General features: G+C 40.6%; 1 protein-coding gene across 8 annotated transcripts in view; it reads right to left on the bottom strand.

Annotated features, from left to right (window-relative positions):
* RAD18 (RAD18 E3 ubiquitin protein ligase) overlaps window positions 1-22,831 on the bottom strand; it is a 115,307-nt gene that overhangs the window by 82,477 nt on the left and 9,999 nt on the right. For 3 of the 8 annotated variants that reach the window (XM_041764022.1, XM_041764019.1, XM_041764024.1), the window contains 2 exons: window positions 20,706-20,774; window positions 10,740-10,821 (listed from right to left, as the gene is read on the bottom strand). In XM_041764022.1, the coding sequence (XP_041619956.1) occupies window positions 10,740-10,767 (28 nt within the window). In that variant the 5' untranslated portion in view covers window positions 10,768-10,821; window positions 20,706-20,774. Of the gene's footprint in view, window positions 1-10,739; window positions 10,822-11,312; window positions 11,492-15,683; window positions 15,812-16,705; window positions 16,939-20,705; window positions 20,775-22,831 lie in introns of those variants that run through there. The other 5 variants (XM_041764020.1, XM_041764025.1, XM_041764021.1 and 2 more) reach the window with 5 other exon arrangements.

The raw sequence follows: 22,831 nt of genomic DNA on the forward strand, positions 1-22,831 counted from the left end.
TATATAAGGGAAGGTTCTTGACCTCAAGGAGCTAACAAAGTAGTGAGGCAATTTCAGTACTACTCAGTGTAATGAATCCTAAGGATTTAAGCAAGAAATCAGCATTAACTAAATTCTTCACACCCAAGGCAGTATAAAATGATCTCCCAAAGGGGATCAAAAAATGTGACTAAACAGAATGGTCCCTAATGGTAGCTAATTTGCTAGCAGTCCAAATTCAGCTTAGTGAAGGGGTCTCATTAAAAAGGATTCAGTTTACTTAAAGAGGAGGAGACAGTATGATTTGGGGTATAGATATCCAGGAAATGAACAAGTTGTGGCAGCCTCAGCAAGAGCATCTGGGAGGAAAAATGAAAGAACACATTAAAGGAGAAGATAAAACAGGAAGTGGGTTTAAGTTTTGTGGGAAAGCAAAGATGAATAAAGGGGAAATTCCAGTTTATAGGTAAGGAGCTTGAAAGATCACCCCATCTCCATCTAGAATTCTAACAAGTAAACAAGTCAAAAGACTGAAAAGGGGCACCTACGTGGCTCAGTTGGTAAAGCGTCTGCCTTCAGCTCAGGTCACCATCTCAGGGTCTTAGGTTCGAGTCCTCCATCAGACTACCTGCTGAGTCTCCCTCTGCCCTTCCCTCTGCTCGTGATCTCTAATTAGTAAATTAAATCTTTACTAAAATAAAAAGACTGAAAAATCAGCTCTTCCTAGCTCCATCTGAGAACTGAGGTTATGAGACAAACTGTTGCTCCCGAACTACAGAGAGACAGGATAGACACAGAGAATCAGAACTTACCAGAGCAGAAACATCCACAAGAACCAGAGAAAGAGCCTCTGCTAGAACCAGTGTTGGGGCAGGAAAACCTGAACTGTAATTGGCAAATCGCTAGAAGTTCAGCAGGGAGGAGTCTGAGAGTTAAAAACTCCAAGGGGACAAAGCCACAGGTGGGCCCACACACACTGAATTTCAGCTCCAAGGGTTCTACCAGGGACTCAAAGTGACAATCTGAAAAATCCTCTGGTCTTTCTGCAGGGCGAGGGGGGGAAAGTAATCACTTTGCAATACTCCAGAGCATTCTGTTCTTCTTGACAAAGCCTGCCCTCAAGAGAAACTATTTTACCAGACCCAAGTCTTCTGGGATATGATCAGAGCCCAGCTGACCTCGGGGAAGGGAAATAAGTGACTCCAGCTATCTCTACTCATCCTATCCCACCTAAGGGGAGGAACAAACTAAGAAGCACCTGTGAGGTTCACAGTCCAGGGCACAGACTCACTAAATGATAGACGTAATCACAGAACACTGTACTTCTCCTGACATCCCACGGGCACATTACTAAAGGTCTATTTATTACAGTTCCATTTCCCTAGTACATCAGGATTGGCTATTAGGAAAAAACTACAAGGCATACTAAAAAGCAAAAGACATAGTTTGAAGAAACTGAACACATCAGAATCATAGCCAACTATGGCACAAACGCTGGAATTAATAAACTAGGAATTTAAAACAACTGGACAAAGTTGATGACATGGAATAACATGGTCAATGTAAGAAGAGAGATGGGAATTCTAAGAAAGAATCTAAAAGAAATGCTAGAGATAAGCACTATAACAGAATGAAGAATGCCTCTGATGGTCTCAGTAGATTAGACACAGCTGAGGGAACGAAGAAAATTTCCTGTCTCTGCCTCTCTGTGTCTCTCAGGAATAAATAAATAAATAAATAAATAAATAAATAAATAAATAAATAAATAAATCTTAAAAAAAGAAAGAAAGAAACCTAGATCTACAATAAACAAAGGAAAAGCACCAGAGAAGGAATACAGGTAAAATAAAAACTTTTATTTTTCTTATTCTTAATTGATCTAACAGATACGTTTCCTCAATGGCAGCAAGGTATTAGGTTATTTGTGTGTGTACATATACACACATATGTATATTCCTTCTTATGTGCACTTTTGTAGAAGTGGAATGAATGACATCAATGCTACAAAGTACTGGAGGGAAGAATATTCTGCTTGGGCTGCTATAATAAAATACCATAGATTGTTCCTTAAAGAAAAGAAATGTATTTTCTCATAGTTCTGGAGGTGAGAAGTTCAATATCAAGATGCCAATGTGGTAAGTTTGTGGTGAGAACTCCCTTCCTGACTTGGTAGATGGCTGCCTGCCTACTCACAGTGTCCTCCTTTGGCAGGGGGACAGAACAAGCTACGTGTGTCTCTTCTTTTAAGGGCGCTAGTCCCTTCATCAGGGGCCCACCTTCATGGCCACAACTAAACCTAATTATCTCCCAAATACTATCATATTGGGGATTCAGGGCTTACAAATTCTGGGAGGGACACAATTCAGTCCACAGCATTCTGCAACTTGCCCCCTGAAAATCCATGCCCTTCTCTTGTGTAAATACATTCATCCTATACCACCACTCCCCAAAAGTCTTAATTCATTCCAGCACTGACTCTAAAGTCCAAAGTCTCCTCTAAATATCACCTAAATCAGATATAACTGAGACATGAGGTATGATTCATTCTAAGGCAAAAATTCCTCCCCAGGGGGATCCCTGGGTGGCTCAGTGGTTTGGCACCTGCCTTTGGCTCAGGGCGCGATCCTGGAGTCTGGGGATCGAGTCCCTCAGTGGGTTCCTGCATGGATCCTGCTTCTCCCTCTGCCTGTGTCTCTGCCTCTCTCTCTGTGTGTCTCTCATGAATAAATAAGATAAAATCTTTTAAAAAAAAAATTCCTCCCCAGATTCATTCTCTTGACTATCAATGTTATTCTCTTCGTATACAAAAATCTCCTGGGCAATACTGTAAATCAAGATTTCCCAAACCTGGCTACTCATCCAAATCACTTGGAGAGATTACTGTTGGTTTTCATTTGCTTTCCCAGGCCCTATCCTGTCATATTGATTCAATGGATTTTGGTCAGTAATTTGCATCCATAATATGTGATCCTGATTGAACAATAATTTTTTTTAAATTACTGTTTTTGCTGTTAGGTTTAACTATATACAACTGTCATTTTTTGGTAAATCAAAAAAGAACAAATATTAGCAATTTCATGTGGTTTAACATAACACTGTGCACTTACTATGTGCTCTGTTTAAGTATGTTTAACATATAATGCTTTTGATCCTACAGCAACCCTGAGGCTGGTACTAATATTAGTCCTATTTTACAATAAGTAAAATGCAGCACAGAGTCCAGCCAATTTGCCCAAGATCACAACGGTAATAAGTGACAAAGGCAAGCACCAGAGCTCATGCTTTTAACATATTAATTATTTAAAATATATACAATTTGGGGATCCCTGGGTGGCTCAGTGGTTTGGCGCCTGCCTTTGGCCCAGGGCGCGATCCTGGAGACCCGGGATCAAGTCCCACATTGGGCTCCCTGCATGGAGCCTGCTTCTCCCTCTGCCTGTGTCTCTGCTTCTCTCTCTCTCTCTATCATAAATAAATAAATCTATCTTAAAAAAATAAATAAAATATATACAATTTGCTTATAAAATATATTTATTATATATGCCTATACAATACAAATAAATACTACTTCATTACAAGATCACATGTACCAGAGTATATATAATGGGACTACTGCCTTCTCTTCTGCATAATCTTGATTTGTTTTCACATATGGGGAACCAGACACAGGCACAAGAGGATCAAGCTCTTGGCTTAATTTCAGTCTACTAGTTTACTACCAAATATGTACTGGTGAACTGCAGACCAGTGTAATGTATTCTCTAGTGAGCAACTATCACATTCCAACCAAAGTAGAACCATTGAAGAGCTCTGAACTAAGGCTTTATTTAAATCTCCTGTCAAGTCTGGTTTTCTTCCCAAAACCCAACTATGAGCTCTGCAGATAGGGTGGGGGAGAATAGAATAAAACAGTGATGTAAAGGGTAGCTTTGGCTGTCCCTAGATGGCTCCATTTGTTAAGTGTCAGACTCCTGATTTTGGATCAGGTCAAGATCTCAGGACCATAAGATTGAGCTCCACACTCACAGGGAGTCAGCCTGAGATTCTCTCCCTCTCCCTCTGCCCCTCCCACAGCTGGCATCCTCCCTCTTCTCTCTCTAGTAAATAAATAAATCATAAAAAAATAAAAATAAAAACATCCAAGCTTTGGGGAAGGAAGCATTTCTCATCTCAAACAGGATATAGCCAACTGCTAGCTTTCAATTATCAAGAACCTAGCATCCTAACAGTAAAAAACCAATTTCTAAAAGTTAAACCAGTTATTTTTGTGTGTGATCTTAAGGCTTGTATGAGAAAATGAACCATTTCAAAAATAGTTCTAGAGTATCCAGTTAAAAGCAGAAAATCTAGTTCCCCATTTGAAAGGAATAGGTCCTAGAAAGTTGAAAAGGCTGGCCTCTGCCTCCAGTTCTAGAGTTAAATGGCCAGCTAGCTGGTAAGAGAATAATATCCCTACTGACAACCAGCACTCCAGCATTCCCATACATGCAGTTCTGCATAACTGTATGTCCCAGCCATATGTATAGCTATCACTACTCTCCCATCTTATTTCACAGTGCTGCCTCATAAGAATATAAAAGAAGAAAAACACATTATTTGCCTAAAAGAAACTTCCACTGCCTCTTAATTTAGCAAAGGTAATAAATGGAATACTTCATATTTCACTTAAAAACAAAGAAATTAAATTGCCTTTTATTAAAGCAGAAACCTCAATTAGTTTTGTACATCCAAACCCACAAAACAAAAAAGAAAAATGACTGCTGATCCATCTTTAAAATAGTGGTAATTTAACAATGTCTACGGGATCCCTGGGTGGCGCAGCGGTTTGGCGCCTGCCTTTGGCCCAGGGCGCGATCCTGGAGACCCGGGATCGAATCCCACATCGGGCTCCCTGCATGGAGCCTGCTTCTTCCTCTGCCTGTGTCTCTGCCTCTCTCTCTCTCTGTGTGACTATCATAAATAAATAAATAAATAAAATTTAAAAATAAAAAAAAAAAAACAATGTCTACAAGGCAAGGATTTCAACTAGGAGTTAATATTTTGAGCATTTTCCATTATCAAGTCAGAAACACTGGACAAGTACAATGAAAACTGGCACTTGAACACATCAATCTATGAGTAAAAACATTTCTCACTTAATGGTGTTTTACAGATTGGAATAAGTCCATTCACCCTCCCAAAAAAGTACTCTTTAAAGAATGATTTTGGATCAATTTAACTGACTTGCATTCTGCCAATATATCCCACACTCCAATAGTATAAAGTGTCCTTAATAGCAGAACTGCAGATGTAATGTTCATTAACCATATCCAAAAAAGCTAAACAGAGCAAAACAGAATAAAGTTTAAAATGATAAATCCTGAATGTTTAAGGAGCAGCAATAAATGGGTAGGATTCTGGGTCACCAATTCAAGTCAATCCAGGACAACAGTGAAACATGATTGTCAAATCTAGTTCCTATTAATCTCCGTGGACTTTTGTGTCAACTAAAACAATACTACAGACCCAAAGCAACTTTTGGTATTGGAGGAGCCTGTGACAAGTGGTGTTTAGTAGAAAAGGCCTACCAAATCATGAGAGGTACAATATGAAAAATAAGTGCTCATAAAATAATCATCCTGAAAGTACTCCCTACTGACTTCCTCTTAAAGAATGATAACTCTAAGTGACAAAGAAACAAATAATGAAAATAAAAGTAGGGACACCTGGGTGGATCAGCGGGTGGGCATCTGCCTTCAGCTTGGGGCATGATCCCCAAGTCCTGGGATTGAGTCCTGCAATGGGCTTCCCACAGGGAGCTGACTTCTCTCTCTGCCTATGTCTCTGCTTCTCTCTCTGTCTCTCTCATGAATAAACAAATAAAATCTTAAAAAAAAAAAAAAAAGAAGTAAAAGCTAATTTTTTCAACTAAGCAGAGTTCACCAAATTCATAAAAAGTGATCTTTCATCTACAGAAGGGATGCCCATCTCTGTCCATGAATTATGATCCTTCCATAAGCAACTAATATGAAATTTACCCTATTAACAAATTGTTACACATATAGTATTGTTAACCATATATACATTGTTAGACATAAAGCAAAAACTGACAAAAGTAAAAGGAAAACTAGACAAATCTGTAATATAGTTGGGAGACTTCAACACACCTCTCTCATTATTGATAAAATATAAAGACTACTTAAAAATCACTATCAACCAGCTTGAATATTTTACATTTATAGAATACTCCACCCAACTACAGCAGGATAGACATTCTTTTCACGTATACATGAAACATTAACCAAGGGGAAAGAAAAAAAAAATACTAACCAAGAAATATCATATAATGGACTATAAAAATGTCTAAGAAAATTTTAAAGAAATGAAATCAGATTATGTTCTCTGACTAGAACATAACAAAATTAGACATTAGTAACAGGAAAACATCAAGAAAACCCCCAAATATTTAAAACAGACTTCTAAATGACTCATGAGTCAGAGAAATCACAAAGCATATTCAGATACATTTTAAATTGACTAAAAATGAAAATGCATATTAAAATGTGTGGGATGTCGCTAAAGCAGGCCTTAGAGGAAAATTTATAGCTTCACATAGTTATATGAGAAAAGAAAGATGTAATGTCAAACAAATAAAAAGTATAGATCAATGAATAGAAAAAAGACAAAATATAGAAAACAATGAACTAAATGCTGGTTCCCTAAAATGAGTAATAAAATTGATAAATTAAGGAAAAAAGAGAAAACAGACATTTCTAGCATTTGGGATAAAATAAGACATTGCTACAGATCCTTCAACCATGAAAAGGAAAAAAGTAATAAGGAAGAGTATTAAAAAATTCTGTGCCAAAAAACTCAACAGCTAAAATAAATAGATAAATTTAATGAAAGGAATACAAGGTTGTTTTAACAATCAAAAAGCAATTCTATAATATTATAAAGAAGATCATATGAACATCTCCATAGATGCAGAAGACACACTTGACAAAATTCAATACCCATTTATATTTTTTTGTAAAAACACAAACCTCTCAGCTAATTAAGAAAGGAACTGCCTCAACTTGATAAATTTATGAAAATGTATTAAAAATATAGGAACACTATAGCTAACATAATATTTAAAAGACTAAATGATTTCCCCACAAAATTAGGACTAAGAAAATGATGTCCACCCACATCACTTCTATTTAACATTGTACTAGAAATACTAGCCTGTGTAAAACAAATACAAGGCATAGAAATTAGAAAGTAAAAGTGTCTTTATTCACAGATGACATGACTATGTATGTTAAAATTCCAAAGGCATCGACAATTTTGTTTACCAAAATTGGTAAAAGTGAATTTACCAAGATCACAAGATAAAAGGTCAATTAAAAAAATTGTATTTCTATGTTCATGGACTGTACAATGAAAACTAAACCATACTGTTGAGAGAAATTAAAGCTATAAAATCAGAGGAATATATCATGTTCATCTGTTGAAGATTCAACATTGTTAACAAGTCATTTCTGCCCAGATTGATCTCTAGATTGAGGACAAACCCAATGCACATACCAGCAGGCTTTTTTGTAGAAATTGAAAATCTGAGTCTAAAATTTATATGAAAATGTATATAGAATGCAAAGATCTAAAAGGTCCAATTTATTTTGATAAAGAAAAACAAAATGGGAGGACTTAACATGTCTGACATCAAGACTTACTACAAAGTGACAGTAATTAATACAGTGTGGTATTGGCACAAGGATAAACATAGAGAAAAACAGAAAAGAGTCCAGAAACACACATACACACACATACATACCCCCCCACACACAGAGTTATTGCCCGAGGCTATATTAACTAAGATGGGAAATACTCTTTAAAAAAAAAAAAAAGATTTTATTTATTTATTCATGAGAGACACATTGAGAGAGAGAGGCAGAAGGAGAAGCAGGCTCCATGCAGGGAGCCTGATGTGGGACTCTATCCCAGGTCTCTAGGATCAGGCCCTGGGCTGAAGGCGGCACTAAACCACTGAGCCACCCGGGCTGCCCAAGATGGGAAATACTCTACCAGGAAATTGAAATGTACAGTATTTTAATTATAGTGGTTACATGGTATATATCTTTGTCAAACCTCACTGACGCTTGCACACTTTACTATGCATTTAAAATTGATGTATTTTATTATTGTAAATTACACCTAAATAAAGATTATTTTAACACATATTCAGAAAATCCCCAAAACTTATCTTTACTAATGTCAATCTAATGTAAAAAGGAATTAACAATTATTAAGGTCCTATAACATGCCAGACACTGAGTTCTGTACATTTAATCATCTTCTAAAGTAGAAATTATTCATCAAATTTTTACATTTGAAGAAATGTTAGCATTTGCAAATTCAACCAGCTATTAAGTGGGGGAGTAGAGTCAAGCCTAAGTATATCTCTAATGCCCATGCTACTACCACCACCACTCTCTTTGGTCTTTGCTATAGAAACTTTTTACCAAAGCTAACTACTTTCCATCAAAACTGCTTTTTGAGCCTCCCTTTTTTTTTTTTTTTTGTTTTTTAACCTTCCAAGAAAAATCACTTGAAAATAGCTCCTAAACAATAACAAGTTCTCCACTATGTGTTAAATGCCTCAACCTACAAGGGCACACGGGTGCCTCAGATGGTTAAGCCTCTGCCTTAGGCTCAGGTCATAATCCCAGGGTCCTGCATGCTCAGTGGGAATATGAATCTCCATCTCCCTCTCCATCTCCCTCTGCCCCCCGCCCCCTGCATGTGCTCTCTCTGTATCTCTTTCTCTCTCAAATAAATAAATAAAATCTTAGAGAATAAAAAATACATAATAAACTCATAAAGCTAAGTACAAGCAAATTTCAATATAGGAGTCTTTCCAGCCTCACACAGAAAGGTAAGTGATAAAATTGTCTAATACTCTTCAGTGGTAGATTCTCCCACTGGGATTTTTAAAATTTGAATATATTTGAATATATCTTTAAACTTTGAATATTCATGTCAAGGACTACATGATTGAACTACCTATGTGTTTTCCTGTTACAAAACAAAAACTCTGAAATTTAACATTTGCCTAAAATTTGCCTAAAAGTACCAAGCAAATAAAGAACCACGTACAGTGACCAAGATCTTTATTGCTGTAATTTTACAAAAGGCATATAAATATCCAAGAGGGGACATAAGAAAATAATACGGGAGAAGATGGGATTTGAGATGAACACGAAAAGAAGAGATTTACAGATAGCCCAAGGACAGCTGACATCAGGAACATCCTTTGTCCTATAGACTTTCTTAACTCATGGGTCTTAACTGAGAACCACAGTAGATGATAGTTCCAGGAAAACACACTTTTGCCATCTTTGCTTTTAATAGCAAGAATTAGTACTACCAGACCTCTGTTGGCAATATTACTCCTTCAAGAGTTCTTCACTCCCATCTCTGGCCTCAGGAATATCCCCCTGGAGAAATGAGTGTGATGATGACTAAATAGGAAACCGATGCTATCGCTTCTACCATCATCTTTAAACCCAAAAGACAGTCTTCATAATATACAGATTATGTGTTGGAGTAGATCCTCTCACAGATCAGAAAAACTGGACTGAGAAAGCTCACGTTTGAAAGTTACCTAGAGGGTGTCTGTCACTGGGGAGAATTGTAACCAGACATGCTCACTGCTTTCAATGTTGACAATGGACTAAAATCTTGGGAGCTTGAATGATGGAGACGTTATTACAAAGAGAAGCTCAGGACAGTTGTCAATGAAGGCTTAATTTCAGTGTTCCCATATGTCTTAAGTGCACATATTTATAATTTTCACTTACCCCAGGGTAAACTTAAAATTGATTCATAAAAAATTATCTTTTTCCAGACTTCCAAGAACACAGAAATTTGTGAAGGATAGTATTTTTACTTCTTAAATGCTTTTTTCTCCTCCTGATTCTACTCCTCAACATTATCTGTTAACGGAGTTTTGTGCATATCCTTTTGGGGAGTACTGGCAAATAAACTGATATGCAAGCAGTCTCCTGGACCCATACATTAGCTACAAACTTTCTATGCAGTAACATGCTTATATATAAATTATTTCTAATATTTCTACCCAATTTGTTGAAATAGTCCTAATAGTTCCATTTCATTGGAATTAAGGATATCCAAAATTTGTATTTTGAGTCAAAAAGTAGGTTTTCCCAAAATTGTAAAAACTGTCATCAATCTTGTCACCCAGTGTTTATCTATGAGACTTCTGTTTTCCAAAATCTATAAATATTAGATGTCAATGTTTTAATCTTTGACAATATAATATTACAAAGAAATTGTTTTTCTTCTCTTACTGCTCAAACATCTTCATATGTCCTTAAACCTTACTAGTCATTGTTATTTCATTTTCCTCTATGTGTACGTGTGTTTCATTTCCCTTGGAATGTTAGTGTCCTTGTTACTGGTTTCTAAGAGAGCATTTATGAGTAAGGATGTCAACTATATGCCATACGTTGCAAATGAAATACCATGTTTTCTCACCAACACTTTATAGTGATGTTTTACCTTTTGGTTGTACAGAAGTTGCATTTAAAATATAATAATTTTCTGCTTTAAAAATAGATATCCAAGAGGAAGGCAAAAGAAAGTATCATCTGAAAACTTCAAGATAGAGGAGCCAACAGGGAAAAATAAATGTGTACTCACGTTTGGTGTTAAATTAACACTATCTTATATAAAAATCACATTTTTACTAATTCACAGAGACAATGCATACTTACAGTTATGTGAACACTGAGGAATCATCATTGCAATGTTGAAATAGTCAAAGCAAATTCCACAGCGCAGCAAATCATCTATTGTCTGAAATGCAAAAATACATATATACCTATCAGAAAAACACCAAGACTGGAATGTCTACCACAGAACTCTTTTTCCATCCCCTAAAAAAAAAAAAAACAACTTAATAGTACTTTTTTGTCAAATACAAACTCAGAATTAACAAACTCAGAATTAACTCCACATTAATTGTGAGGAATCTTGACAAATCAAGAAAAATCTCATTTGTAACTGACACATTCAAATGTCAAGTTACTGAAAAAGCTTTCGAGAGACAGAGTTGACACTGTACAGCTTCCTGTTCCACAGCTTCAACCCTTTACAAAAGGGCTACTCCATTCCTGTTCCATTTCCCATGTGTTTCCAGCTCCTACTCCAAGCTTCTTCCACTTCAGACCCCATTCCCAGTCACGATTGAGTGAAAGGATATCAATAACCATTCACCACACAGATTAAGAACAAAATCAAACAATGTTAAAGCCAAACATTAGAAAGTGTTTTGTTAAAACCCTTACTTCACAAATGAGGGAACACACACACATACTAGGCATGAGTCAAGCCAGGACTAAATTTCCTATGTCCCTGCTGGCAGTCAGTCCAGTGATTTCTGCACGGTATCACATGGTAATTATGACATGGTGGAGCCAACTGAGGAAGGCCTGGAAAAAGCTGGAGCCAGTGACAGCAGAAGAAGGTAAAGACGTGGTCAATCTGGGAAGTTAAGACAGGTGTGTGTCAGCCTGGAATGCAATCCAAATAGGAAAGGGTCTATTCTCACAATGCAAAATCTTCTAAATCATTTAAAATAAAATGTTACTCCATTCAGTAGACTACTGGAGCAGATTTTAAGAGAAAAAGAAAAAAAAAAGAGGGAGTTCACTCACGTAATAATACGGAAAGATTGCCAAAATAAGCACAAGAAAGAAGGTATGCTGATTTTGTTAAAAAGAGAGCGCAGAATAAAAACGTATTCTATTTTTACCTTGTATACATACAAAGAAATTCCAAAAAGATACACAATGAAGTAATAAATTATAGTAATGGATCAGAAAACTGGATAAAGGACAGGTTGGGAGGGAGTTTCATATTTTTTCAGCCATGAGTGTATCACCTAAATTTTCAAAATACAAACAAAAAAGACCAATGTCACTAACAGTCTATATGATGAAATATTACGTAGCCATTAAAAACAACAACAACAACAGTTTCAAAGAATCATTAATGCCATGGGGGAAAAAAAATCACAGAACAAATCTACAGCAATACATTACAATAAACTATCCAGTTTAATCTCCATAACAATCTTCTGAGGTCTCTAGCATCTGTATCCCATTTTTACAGATGAAGCCTACAGTGCCTTTAAGTGGCTGAATCAAACCCAAGAAGTTGACTCCAAAGTGATCCCAAATTTTAAATGTATACACATCATACACACACATTAAACAGAGAAAACATTAAACCATGGTAACCTCTGGATGGTGGTAGGGTGATGGGTAACTTCCATTTTCTCCTTTATCTTAATCTAAATTTTAATTTTCTACTTATATACACATACTCCATTTATAAATTGTCAAAACCAAAATTTCCTGTTACTATAAAATCAGGAAAATAAACATGAAAATGCCAAATCTTCCATTATTTTGGATGGTAAACTACCACTGACACAAAAAGCTAGAGGACTGTATTGAACATCAATTAAGAGCAGAGGCAGGGCTGGAAGTCAGAATGCTTTCTTCTATATAACTATCCTTTCTGGAGGAGTGGTTCTGATACATACTGGCCAAGATCTGTGGAATGTCACACTGTATCACACATTCTTATCCAAATTTCTAGTCATGCCCTTTCAAGACCATAACATGCACTGCAGTAAATCAGAGTGGTCAAGTGACTGCTCTAGGACTTTTTCAACTTAAAAGAGGGGAAGTGGAAGGGGGAAGTAGGCAATCAATGAAAAGACTTAATAATTAGTGGAAAAGTTCTTAAGTTTTTGGGGTCACAGATCCCTTTAAATATATAAATAAAAACCATGAACTCTTAGAAAAACACATACAAACAAAAATTTTATAAATAATTCTGGATATGAAAGTCTTTCTATGAATCCTAGGTTAGCAACCATGGTTGTGGAATCCGATTTCTATTTCTTGTAAGAAAGAATTTCAAACAGAACTACTTCTGGGAGCAGCTAATTCCTTGTCCCTGGAAAAAGTTCAAGCAAAAACTAGATGAGAAATTGGTAGGTATATAATAAAGGGATTAAAAAACATTGATCACTGGAACAGGATAGAGAGCCCAAAGATAAATCCATACCTCTACAGTCAGTCAATCTACAGCAAGGGAAGCAAGACTACACAAAGGAGAAAGAACAGTCTTTTCAACAAATGGTGTTGGAAAAATTAAACAGCTACACGCAAAAAAAAAATGAAACTGGACCACTTTCTTATACCATATACAGAGTAAGTTCAAAGTGGATTAAAGACTTAAATGTGAGTCCTGAACCCATAAAACTCCTAAAAGGAACAACAGCCAGTAATCTCTTGGACATCACCTTAGCAACATATTTATAGCTATGTCTCTTCAGACAAGGGAAACAAAAGCAAACATCAACTATTGGGAAAACATCAAAATAAAAGGCTTTTATCCAGCAAAAGCGACCATGAAGAAAAAAAGGCAACCCAGTGAATGGGAGATGTTTGCAAATGATATATCCAATGAGGGGTTAATATCTAAAGTAAAGAATTTACACTCAATACCAAAAAAGCCCCTAAATAATCCCATTTAAAAATGGGCAGAGGTCCTGAATAGACATTTTTTTCAAAAAAGATATACAAATGGTCAACAGACACAGGGAGAGATGCTCAACATCACTAATCATGAGGGAAATGCAAATCAAAACTACCATAAGACATCATCTCATGCCAGTTAGAATGGCTAGTATCAAAAAACAAGGAATAACAGGTGTTGGTGAGGCTGTAGAGATAAGGGAGCCCTGCTGCACTGTTGGTAGGAACGTGTAAATTGCTGCAACCACTATGGAAAACACTATGGAGGTTCAAAAAGTTAAAAACAGAAATATTATATGATCCAGTAATTCCACTACAAAGTATTTACCCAAAGAAAATGAAAACACCAATTTGAAAAGACATATGCAACCCTACGTTTATTGCAGCATTATTTACAATAGCCAAGATAGGGAAGCAACCAATGTCAGTGGTTGCATAGAGAAGATGTGGTGCATATATATACAATGTAATATTACTCAGCCATAAAAAAGAATAAGATCTTGCCATTTGTGACAACATGGATGGACCTAGAGGGTATTATGTATGCCAAGTGAGTAAGTCTGACAGAAAGGCAAATACCATACCATTTCACTTTTATGTGGAATCTAAAAAACAAAACAAACAAACAAAAAAGCCAGACTCTTAAATACAGAGAACTTGTGGTTGCTGAGAGGTGGGGAGGGGTGGGCAAAACAAAAGAGTATTAATAAGTACAAACGGTAAAAATAAAATACAGAGCTATTAGAAAAATAGAAAACACTAGCGGGGGCTGGCTTTCCACCATGATTCTGATATGGGCTCAATCAACTCCATCTCTGAACACTCTTGGGTGCTGAACCCTATATTCAATGCTGTGGTGAGACATCAAATCCTGCCTCTAAAGAACACTGTGGAAGTTGTGGTAAAATAAGCTTAAATCTACAAACCAAGAAGCTTTACAAGCCGCAGAGCTTTTACTTCCTTTATGCAATTCAATCTTCCAAATAACAAATAAAAATGGGGGAAAGAAATACTTACTGCATGTTAAGTACTAATGATAATAATAGAGGGGCAGCCCAGGAGGCCCAGGGGTCTAGCCCTGCCTTCAGCCCAGGGCGTGATCCTGGAGACCCGGGATCGAGTCACACATCTGGCTCCCTGCATGGAGCCTGCTTCTCGCTCTGCTGTGTCTCTGCCCCTCTCTCTCTCATGAATAAATAAAATCTTTTTTAAAAAACGATAATAATAAAGACATATTAACTGAATGCTTACTACCTTCCAGATACTTAGAACCTTCAACCAATTAGATAATCTCTGAGCATGTTCTATGTGTCAGGCACTGGTAAGCATAGTGAATAAGCCAGACAGGATCCCTATCTACACACATCAACTCATTTAACCAATCCCATAAACTATTTCTCTTTGTCTCCACTTTATAGTTGAGGAAATTCTGGCTCAGAGAGGTTAAGTAACCCACTCAAGATCACACAGTTAAATAAGAGCCAGCGGCTAGATTTAAACCAAGACCACTGGATCTCAAATCTATGTTCTCCTCCACCGTATTTTTTTTTTTTTAAAGACTTTATCTATGGGATCCCTGGGTGGCGCAGCGGTTTGATGCCTGCCTTTGGCCCAGGGCGCGATCTTGGAGACCCGGGATCGAGTCCCGTGTCGGGCTCCCTGCATGGAGCCTGCTTCTCCCTCTGCCTGTGTCTCTGCCTCTCTCTCTGTGTGTGACTATCATGAATAAATAAATAAAATCTTAAAAAAAAAAAAAAAAAAGACTATCTATTTACTCATGAGAGAGAGAGAGGCAAGAGACACAGGCAGAGGGAGAAGCAGGCTCCATGCCAGGAGCCCGATGTGAAACTCGATCCTGGGACTCCAGCATCAGGCCCTGGGTCAAAGGCAGGCGCTAAACCGCTGAGCCACGGAGGCGTCCCTCCTCCACAGCACCTTGACCCCAAGGTCACAACTCCAAAACGACATGTTTCCTAGATGCTTCCACAATGTCAGCTCCTCACCACGGGGCTATCTCAAGTCCTCAAGCACTGTCGATGACCCTGGTGATGGCAAGAAGAAAGGCCTTATACTTATTTTAACCTTCCCCCAAATCCCTTCACTTACTCCTCAAAGTCAGTCTTCAGCATCAGTGGGACAGATACCGTAATCCCCAATTCTACAAAAATGAGGAACAGAACTAGAAAGTGATCTTGCACACAGACAGAAATACATAATCACAGAGCACGAGGGGGGAAGAAAAAAAAAAAAAAAAAAAAAGCAAGCGACCGATGCTTAAGCTCGCACGGCCAAACGTGTATTTGCTGCTGCTCCAGCGCAGCAGGAACCCAGGGCTCACGGCTACTGTAAACTGTAAACGGGCCTGGGATGCCTTGGCCAAAAACAAGCCAATGTCACTGAAGGGAAATGATGTAATGAGATGAAAGGCTGGTGCAGAGCCTGAGCCCTGGTCTCCTCGTTTAAAAGGGAGGCGCAGGGGATCCCTGGGTGGCGCAGCGTTTGGCGCCTGCCTTTGGCCCAGGGCGCGATCCTGGAGACCCGGGATCGAGTCCCACGTCGGGCTCCCGGTGCATGGAGCCTGCTTCTCCCTCTGCCTGTGTCTCTGCCTCTCTCTCTCTTTCTCTCTGTGACTATCATAAATAAATAAATTAATAATAAATAAATTAAATAAATAAATAAATAAATGGGAGGCGCACAAGCGTCAGGCGGTAGGGCACGCCCGGGAGGCGCCAGGGCAGGCCAGCACTAGGTGATCAGAAGCCGAGGAAGCAGCAGAGCAGGTGCGGGGCCGTCAGCTAATGCACTGCGGGGTTCGCCCAACGTCGACGAGCAGCAGGCAGGCCGCCAGAAAGGGGGGGCGGCCCCTGCCGTTGTCACTGTTGGGGGGGCCGTTCCCCTCGAGGTCACTGCTACTCTCGTGGCTGAACGGCCCCCCTGAGCCCCCCACGAGGGACCGAGGCCTGACCCCGCCACTTCGCAGCAACAGGAAACCGAGGCCCCAAACCACCAGGCCGCTGAGCGGTCACCCGGCCCAGCTCGCGGCTCCCGTCTCCTCCTCTCGCCCTCTCAAGGCGGGACTCGCCTCCGGCGGACACCCCGGCGCACCCACCCTCCCCCCGAGCACTCACCTTCATGACCGCCAGGCCTGGAGGCCACCGAGACTCGACTAGGGAGTCCATGGTCTGCCCTGAGGAAGCTGGGGGGCCCGGCACCCGCTGGCCTCCCGCGCTCCGCCGCTACTCGAAATTCCCCGCGCTACGCATTACATCATCAGCCAGCGACGCGCCTGAGGCGAGCGCGGAGCCTGCTGGAAGTTGTAGTACGTGGGCGGAGCGCAGCCAAAGGCGCTCTCACTGCGCACGCGCGGAGCTTCCCTTGGCCTCTCAGAGAGCATTTAAGCGGTTAAAAAGCACACATCGACTTTCCCTAAGGTGGCTCAGCAGTTTGGCCCCTGCCTTCGTTCCGGGGTGTGATCCTGGAGACCCGGGCTCGCTGCATGGAGCCTGCTTCTCCCTCTGTCTCTCATGAATAAATAAAATCTTAAAAAAAAAAAAAAAAGCGCACATCAGGTTTTGCACACTTGTTAAATTAATGCCTGCTGACTGTTAGGGAAAGACGGTCAGAAACCAAATCCAGAACTTGCCAGACCTTTCAAGGTCTTATGCCCCCTCCTCACGTTGCCCTCTGTGCTTGCTGTAGTGATCTGTCCCTGCTCTGAGGAGGGGTTTTCACACCTGTTAGTATTACCCTTGCTAGTTTACACAAGAGGAAGCTTCTGCTCAGAAAGCTGAGTAGAGTCACAAATAAGGGCCTCTGGACTTTAAATAGTTCTTTCTTTTCTCAAGATAAAATTTTAATTTATTTTACTTTTCTGCAGGGATAAACCACCTTAACTCTGGCATGTAGCCTTTCAGATATTTCCTGTGCAGATATACAAATAATGGATCCCCCCCCCATATCATTATATTAAATACATAGCTTTGTCAACTTGAGTTTTTATTTAACTATACATCTTAAGACCTCTCCATATTAATAATGTACATATTTACCTCATTCTTTTCAATAGCCACGTAGTCCATAACATAGATGTACCATAATTTATTAACCTGGTCCCATACTGTGGGACATTTAGGCTATTTCCAGTTTTCCACTATTGCAAAGAGTTGCAGTGAACACACGATATAAACCTTGGCGCATTTGGGCCAAGATATCTGGGGGATGATTTCCTATCAATGGAATTACTGGCTCAATTTGTGAATTTGTGTACTCTTTTAAAATTATAACTAGCACTAAATGATTTTTCAAAAGGGCTGATTTATACTAATACATTTATACATTTATACTCTCACCAACCAGTGTAAGAATGCCTGTTACAAAAAAAATAATAATAATAATGCCCATTATGCAAATGTGAAGCTGACCAGCACACCACCCAGTCTGTGTGTTTGACTCAGCGCTCACCCACTGCCTTATGAGGGTCTCCATTGCATCAGGTCTCATAGCCAGCAAGTTTAGTTACATTGCTCAAGGGAGACCCCTGCTACTTGCCACTGGTACCCCACGTGGTCCAGGCATTCATTCATTCAACAAATACTTTTTTTTTAAGCACTTATCATTGTTCAAGCACTTGAGCTACCCTCTGACACAGGCAGAGGTAAAGTTGTTGCCATAATACAGATAAAGATGCTGAGGCTCAGAGAGGTTAAGGCTTCACTTTTTTGAACTGTCTTCACAAGAAACTCTGGCACCCAATTGATTTTTCCCAACCTATGCCCAAACATTCATTGAACAATAATAATATTAACAGCATTTGGACAAAAAGGACTTTTAATACTTATTGCAATAATAACTGACATTCATTGTGCACTCGCATGTAAAGCATTGTTGCAGTGTTTTTAGATAATTTGACTTATTTCAGACTCGCTCCAACCAAATTAAGAAAGAGAACTAAAAAGATAACTCGTTTAGGGCATTCTGCTGGTAGGTGGAAGAGGAAGGATTTGATTTCAGGCAGTCTGGCTTAAAAGTCCGTATTAACCACTACAGAAGAGTCTCATTAAAAAAAAAAAACAAGGGCAGCCTCGGTGGCGCAGTGGTTTGGCGCCGCCTGCAGCCTGGGGTGTGAGTCCCACATCGGGCTCCCTGCATGGAGCCTGTTTCTCCCTCTGCCAGTGTCTCTGCCTCTCTCTCTGTGTGTCTATGAATAAATAAATAAAATCTTATTTAAAAAATTAAAACAAACAGACAAGGGGGATCCCTGGGTGGCTCAGTGGTTCAGTGCCTGCCTTTGGCCCAGGGCGTGATCCTGGAGTCCCGGGATCGAGTTTCACATCGGACTCCCTGCATGGAGCCTGCTTCTCCCTCTGCCTGTGTCTCTGCCTCTCTCTCTCTCTATGTCTATCATGAATAAATAAATAAAATCTTAAAGTAAGAATAAAAAAGAGCAAACAATAACAACAACAACAAAAAAAACAAAACCCCCACACCTCATCATGAGAATTATTCCCATTTTATAGATGAGGCAACTGAGTCTCAGAGAAGCAGAGGGACTCATTCATGATCACAGTTTTTCAGTGGCAAAGTCCAGCCTGGAATCTGGTTCTTTTAATCCCAAACCATAAAGGATCATCCTCAGACACTTTACTGAGGAATAATTGAGCAGACAAGACCAAGGGTTAGAGGTTTGAGGCTCTCAGGATGCCTTCCTTTGTGGGGCTCCAACAGGTTGTTGGGGAGTGGCCAAGAGGAGTGGAGCATGGAAGGCTGCAAAGGGTGAGTATCAATCAGAAAAGGGCATGCAAATGAACTCCTCCAGTCCTTGATGGTATTGCCCAGGAAGCAGGTAGTGGGGTGGGGGACCCGCGCTTGGAGAGACTAAGACCAGGTCCCATGCCTGATTGCACTAGTCATCTTTCCTTTTTAGTACTTATAGGTTCAAGATGACAAAGACTGAGAAAGTGAGAGAAAAAGAAGAGGGAGAAAAGAAAAAGAATAAGGAGAGAGAGAGAGAAATGCATTCTTCCCACTGAGTCAACCATGAAGACAGACTTGGGACAGCCATCACTTGTGGGTCCTGGGCTCCAGATCCATCTCTCGTCTCTGGAGAGAGCCCCCAGGGCAGCACCCAGTGCCATCCATCTTCGAGTTCCTGCCACCAGCTGCTCAGCGAGACTGAAGGAGTGAATGACCAGAATCAGCCACTTCCCCGTGAATCTTTCCCTCACAGGCTGAACCATATACACCTCCTGCCCTCTTCGGCAGCACCTCAAGCCCACTTCTGGGCCCAGGGAGGAAAGTCCAAGCAACAGCATAAGGAGGTTCTGAAAGCAGCTTTGACTTCAGGATAAGGCATCTGTCTTGCCCTTTCCACGGTATTTATCCGCCCCCTTGGAGCCAATCTGCCCTAACAAGCTGCTGTTTTCACGGACATTCTCCTTTGTTAGATCAATAAAGAGACTTTACTTCTTATTCGGGAGTGAAACAAAACGTTCCATATTAAAAAGCAGGCTACTCAGTAGAATCTCTCTTTGCACTTAGCACAAAGTGAAGGTCTGGGGTACGGCCACCAGAGAAAATATAGGATGCCCTGTAAATTTCAATTTCAGATAAACACCAATTTTTAATACAAATATATCCCAAATATTGTACACGACATATTTATACTTTAAAAAAGATTCGCTGGAGGAGAGGGGGGTCCTGGCTGGCTCAGTCTATAGAGCATGGGACTCTTAATCTCGGGGTTATGAGTTCAAGCCCCACATTGGGCAGAGATTACTTAAAAATAAAATAAAATCTTTAAACAAAAAAAGATCCACTGTTTATCTGAAATATAAATTTAACTGAACATCTTATAGTTTTATTTGCCAAATCTGACAATCTTAATCAGGGAAATATCCTCCCAGGGGGGTATGGGGGGCAGCCTGGCTGCTCCCTGAGGCTTCCCAAGGCCCCGCTGAGTTCCTCTGCAGTGTCTCTTTACATCACATTCCTCTCTGTTCCCCATGCTCTTCCCCTGAGGACCCATCTGTGCTCCGGTCATGGGAGGGAGGACACTGAAGGAGCTCAGGACTTAGCCCTTCTTTCCCCTTTTCCTCCCCCCTTCCCCTCCCCCATTGAGCCGCTACTTACCTGTGCCAGGTGCTGGAACACGGAGGTGAACAAGAGAGCCCTGGTCCCTGCTCCCAAGGAGCTGACACTCTGGGGGAAAGACAGGGCCCAGACAGAAAAAAATGTAAGAAAATGAATAGAGAACTTAATAAAATGGTAAGTGATAGGCAAGCAAAAAAGGATGATGTAACAAAGAGTGGGGAGCACTATAAACTGGATGATGTGGGAAGTCCTCTCTGAGAGGGTGACGTTGGTGCCAGGACCCAACTAATATGACAGAGGCAGCTATGTGGAGACCCAGGGAGCCAGTGGTCAGGGGGAGGTAAAAGTGCTGTGAGCTCCATGATTACTATGGACCCCACCCTGCCTTGCTCTCACCACCTGTGCTCCCCAAGCCCTGCCCACCTTGGGGCCCCAGCCCCAGGAGCCGGTGAGGCACAGTTTACATTGACAGACTGTGTCCATCACCTGCTCCACCTGCCTATGAGAACACTATATCTGGGAGCCTCTCCCTGAGACTGTTACCAGCCTGTCATCACAGCCTCTTCTTAGGAGGTGTCCCAACCCTTCCTCTGGGTGCTTTGAACGAATGTTTACTGAGAACTTACTATAGGCCCAGGCAGAGGTCACAAGCAGTAACTTAGACTAAGACTATCTGCCCAAATCACAGAATAAACATGAGAAGAGCTTCGAGATCAGAGAGGAAGAACTCAGGATTCTCTTGGTTACAAGTGTTGAGTTAGAAAGCCAACTCACAATGGCCTAATCAAAAAGGAGAATGTATTAGTTTATGTAACTGGAAAGTCCAAGAGTAGGCATTCAGGTGTGGCCTGATCCAGGTGTTATCAGAGTAGTCTCTTTTCTTTCCTCTCAGTCTTTCTTGATGCCTTAGATCTGCCTTCTTCAGTGTTGGCTGAATGTGCAAGCAGCCTCCCCTGCCGCGGGGGCAAACACAGCCTCCAGAAGCTCCACGACTATACTCCTCTAGCACAGCTGTCGGAGCAGGAAAAAAGATGCCATTCCCAATAGTCTCCAGCTAAAGTACCAGGTTGAATCACATTGGCTAGAATTGGGTCACATGCCCATCCTTAGGCCAGTCATTGGGCCTCAGACTGTCTAGATGGGAGTTTGGGAGTAGGGGTGGATACCCCAGATGAACGTTGAAGTGCTGTGTACAGTAAAAGAGGGAATGGCTGCCTGTAAACATGCAGATGGCAAAAATGGTTGTAAATTCTTTCCCCTCCCTGTGGCCACACCTCTTTATGATATGACTCCTTCCATCAGGACGTGGAGCTGTTTTTCCCACCTTGAAGCTGGGCTTGGCCCTGTGACCTGCTTTGGCCAATGACATTAACAAAGGTGAAACAAGCAGAGGCTGGAGCTTGCGCTCTCTCTTGCTTCTCTTGGAAACCTTACCCCTGCCACGTGAACAAACCCTAATGATTCCCTGGACAGCAAGATAGTCCTCTTTGTCATCCTCGCTGACACCGAGCCATCTACAAGACATGGGAGTGAGGGCATCCTAGACCACCCAACCCCAGCCAAACCACCTGCCATCCAGGGGTCAGCTCAGCCACCTCTGACCAGAGAAATGCCCAATACACCCACAGGCTCATGGTAAACGATAAATGTTCATTATCTTAAGCCACTAAGTTTGGGAGTGGCTTGTTATACAGCAGCAATGGCTAATTGCTACACTGAGCAAAAATCACAGTGCCCCTTCGCAGGAATCCTGCCTGGAGTCTGGCTTGGGAGCCCCCAGACACAGAACTGCACGAGCCTTAGTCTTATTGGTGCCTCCTCTTCTCCATTGCAGTGTTTGCTCTCTGATCCAAAAATTTATCTCCCCTCTACTTCTGACCTCTAGCCAGACTTTATGGGCCCCAGGGGCATGACAGCCCTTTTTGTGAACAACAACTCATACTTAATTCTTTTCTCTATAGGCTTCAGCCTTTCCTCCTTTCAAGTAGGCAGCCATCTACCCAAGGAACAAATCGAAGGATGTGTAGCTGAGTCCTGTGCCTCCACCATCTATCATAATATCTGGATACACATCCCCCACTCAAGCTTCAATTCTTTGGTTCTTGAAGGCTATTTAGATTTCCAGAGCTCCCTGGGAGAGTTGAATGTTTCTCCGGGGGTGTTAA

Source organism: Vulpes lagopus, chromosome 7, assembly GCF_018345385.1.
Source record: "Vulpes lagopus strain Blue_001 chromosome 7, ASM1834538v1, whole genome shotgun sequence".
NCBI lineage: Eukaryota > Metazoa > Chordata > Mammalia > Carnivora > Canidae > Vulpes > Vulpes lagopus.